The sequence below is a fragment of the Pteropus medius genome, unplaced genomic scaffold (assembly GCF_902729225.1).
Source record: "Pteropus medius unplaced genomic scaffold, Ma_sr-lr_union100, whole genome shotgun sequence".
In the NCBI taxonomy this organism is placed as follows: domain Eukaryota; kingdom Metazoa; phylum Chordata; class Mammalia; order Chiroptera; family Pteropodidae; genus Pteropus; species Pteropus medius.
In genome coordinates, this window is record NW_024351073.1 from 4,870,404 (window position 1) to 4,874,233 (window position 3,830).

General features: G+C 39.1%; 1 protein-coding gene across 1 annotated transcript in view; it reads right to left on the minus strand.

Moving 5' to 3' along the window:
* Positions 1 to 1,899, minus strand: part of LOC120586101 (sperm flagellar protein 2-like) — a 76,479-nt gene extending 74,580 nt beyond the window's left edge. Inside the window, exons 1-2 of the mRNA XM_039842525.1 lie at positions 1,792 to 1,899; positions 898 to 952 (exon numbers count right to left, since the gene is read on the minus strand). Coding sequence (XP_039698459.1) covers positions 898 to 952; positions 1,792 to 1,899 — 163 coding nt within the window. The remainder of the gene's footprint in view (positions 1 to 897; positions 953 to 1,791) is intronic.
* Between the last annotated feature and the right edge of the window lie 1,931 nt (positions 1,900 to 3,830).

Below are 3,830 nucleotides of genomic sequence, written 5' to 3' on the forward strand. Positions count from 1 at the left end.
ACTTGTTCAGCTGTAGTGTGAGGACACCAGGCGATGGGGAGTGACGAGGCCTGGGGTGTGGCCCCGGCTACGCTACGGACGTGACTGGATTGCCAGCCTGAGCTCCCATGGGCCTTTCTTTCCTCATTGAAAAAGGATGGATTTGGACTAGATGAAAGGACTTCACACGGATGACAGCCCTCTGAAGGTGCTTTGGGGTAATGGGATGGTGGTGGGAGGGTAGTGAAGTTCTGAGGCGATGAGTAGGCTCCAGCTCCACTGATACCACAGCCGAAATCTGTTGTAGAGCTGATGTTTTTCATATTCAATCTTTTTTTGAACAAGACGCCCCATGGGTAAAACATATGTTATGCCAATTTGGAGAAATGTTACAACTAAGAGAACAAGATCCCTTCCCGCTCAGCGATGTGTTCAAGGAGCAAACATTCGAAGACACATCACGACTGAGAGGCAACTTAAATCTTTAATGAGGTCTCAAGAAAACACTAAAGGGTAAGTCCATTCCAGATGCATCGTGAGATTTCCTTAAAACCTCCTCTCCTCCCCTCTTTGGCCTCACTGTTTCAACACCACAGAGCACAGCTGCCCTAATCCTATTCCTCACCCACTCCCACTCCAAGCTCCCCCAAACTCTCCCATGGCAGCCTTGATTCTTTTTCCCATTCTGCCACGCCTCATCTCTTCATTATATGGATCGACTGAGCCTCTAATGGCTTCTTTTAATTTCTCCTTTTTCTGTATTACAAAGGAGGGGTAAGGAGAATCCTTCATCCTTAGAAAGGAAGAAGAGAGAGATTACAAATAGCCTATTTTGACATTTTCTTTATTTCCTATCACTTATCACCTCTGTGCTATGCACATAAATTACTTCTTGCCTATGCAACTCTACTTTCTCACTGCCTTTAGACCCATCACTGTCCAACCTTTGCATCCCTGGGTTCACTCTCTCTTCCTGAAACACAAAACAAGAAAGTACGTTGGCCTGTGAACACATAGTTAGGGTCTCTCCCACCATAACCTGCCCCTTGGCTTTTCCAAGCAGGTTCTGATTTCTCCTTGAAGTCCCCACATGGAATAGAAATTGACCTGCATTCACAACTGAGTGAAAAAAGTCAAGGATGGTAAAGGGGGAAGTAAAATATAGGCATGTAAATCACAAAACATATCTTGATCATGCTGTATGTTTTCTTATATAGATAAGTAGTATTCATTAGACATTAAAAATAAAAATATTCCTATGTTATTCTGTACATACCTCTATCTGATAGAGGATATAGTAAATAGATTCAAAAAAAGAACACATACTTAATAGCGTTCACCATGATGCTAACTAGCAACGTGTCAGGAATGCTCTTTCCTTTCTTCAGTAACTTTTCTGATTTTGCACCAAGCCGAGCACGCACAGTGAGCTGCGAAAATAAGCAATGAATGGTAGAGTACAGCTAATTTAAAAGCCAGGTTCTAAATATTTGGAGGAAAAACAAACAAACAAACATTAAACGGTCATGCTCTCTGGTGAAGACACTGATCGTTTGTCACAATTCTGGAGTCAGGCAAGCATTTAAGGAAACCGTGTATGCAGATTTTGAGGTTCCTTCTCTGTGGGTTCCCTCTCTTCCGAGATCTTTAGTTTTCAGCTGTCCTGGCATCCTCTAATACCTTAGATAAAAAAGATGGAGGCTTTCTGCTTGAGATCTAGCAACTCAGCGCCATGCAGATGGGGCATGCCTCTAGGGTAACCTGTAAAAGCATGGCTCCTGCCCAGTGACGCTTCATTCAACAGTCACTCACATCCCATAGATTTTCTGCCTGGTTTTTGTTGCTTGTTTGTTTGCTGCTTTGCTTTTTTTTGCTCCCTGTTTTTGGTCCCCAGATAGTAAGCTTTTCTATTTTGTCCATCGTTAAAACGTTCTCTGTAGAAGGGCTAGTCCAACAAAGCTGCCCTCCCTGCATGGACAGGAACTTCTCTAGCGCCTGTTCTTAACTCAGCTACCAGAGCCGAGCCTTTTATAAGTTAAATGACATTACATTGCTACTCAGAACCCTGCAAGGATTTCTTTCCCCTTTTACTCCAAATGTCCCAATCATTGGCTCTAAGGCCCCGGCTGACCCGGCTCTTTTCCTTTCCTGTGCTCCTCGCTAAGCTTACCCCTTACTCCTCTGTCCCCTGCTGTGGCCAAGCACCTCTCTGCCTCGTGGTTGTCATCCAGCTCCTCTCGGCACCTGAAGTGTTTCCTCAGATCCACTTGGCAGACTCTCTCGATCTGCTTTCCATCTTCTTAAATCTCGCTTTCTCAAGAAGGCCTACTCCATGTAAGTCACCAAACTTCCCTCTTTCCCATGGCCCGACCCCCTGAACACCCTTATTCTGGTCTAAGGCACTTTTTCTATTCTCCTGGCATCCTCGTCACCTAATAGATGATTTAATTTATTTAATTATGTGATTATGGTTTGTTATCTGTCTTCCTCTTTTAAAACGTAAACTTCATAAGGTCCAGGAACCCTGTCTTTTTTTATTCGGTGATATATCTCAACTCATTACCACAGTGTATGGAACAAAGTATGCCCTTTGAATTGAAATGAATATGAAATTTGGGCAGTTGGTAACTCAATATACGTAAATATAAAAAATAAACTTAGCCTTCCTGTTAATTTGTATTTCAAATATACAGACTAAAAATTATAAGGCCGCCTTCATCACTTTCTCTAAACCCATTTCCCTCTCCATCAGTCATTATGCTTATAATTTGGTATATATCTGTCCGAATTTTTTTCTATCTGTAAACAGTTTTGAAATATAAAATATTACAAAATTGTTTGTCATGATGAAATACATAATAAAAGTAATCAAATGTAATAAAAATAAAGTAAATAAAATGCTACTTAATTAATATTCTATTTGATGACAAAATAGAATATTATCTATTTGATGACAAAAAATGTTTCCATTTATTTGATGACAAAAATGTTTCCATTCTATTTGATGACAAAAAATGTTTCCATTTATAGTAAAGCAACACTGTATATGGAAATATTAGTTTCCACTGAAATGACAATGATAAATATACAGAATATTAATAACATATTCTGTAGAGTCACCAAAGGGCTAAGGATTAAGTCTGGGAAAATTCTTTAAAGGGAAAGAGAGTGTGAAAGAAAATAAAAGGCATAAATTAAGTGGTAAAGAAAAACACACAAATATATATTTGGCATAAATCTGAAATAAAACTAAAAAAAACAATATGTTTACTTTTTTACTTGGCAAAACTAAATAGCAATTCTCATTGCTTTAGATGTAAAGAATGTTAAGAATATAAAGAATATTAAGTTAAATCAGATTTAGCTAATATTTTACTATCAGATTTACTTTAAACCAAAGAGGAGCTCATTATTATTTCATTCCACTTGAAGACACACCAGAAAGCTAGGAATCATGATACATTTCAGTATAGTAGTAGCCAAAATTAGATTAGAGCACTTACTTTAGAGAAATCATCATTCAATTCGACGTTTTCAGCTTTTGGTGTTTCATTGGTATCAGTACCTAGCAACAGGAAAAGTGGTGAGAACAAATGCAATATTTACATCTAACGACCATTTAGCATTTGACCGTCTATGGTTTTGGACAGCTGGGTTATCGGATCCAGCTATGTCTGAGCTACTCAGTGGAAGGAAGTAATAGAATCACCACAGCACGGCTTTTACCCTCATTCCACAACGTAAAGATCCTGGTCACCGTGTGGCTTGGTGTTTTCCGCTTCCTCCCCGTATGACTCACTCATAATATTACCAGAAATATTATGAAATTAGAAATTTCATAATATTCATTA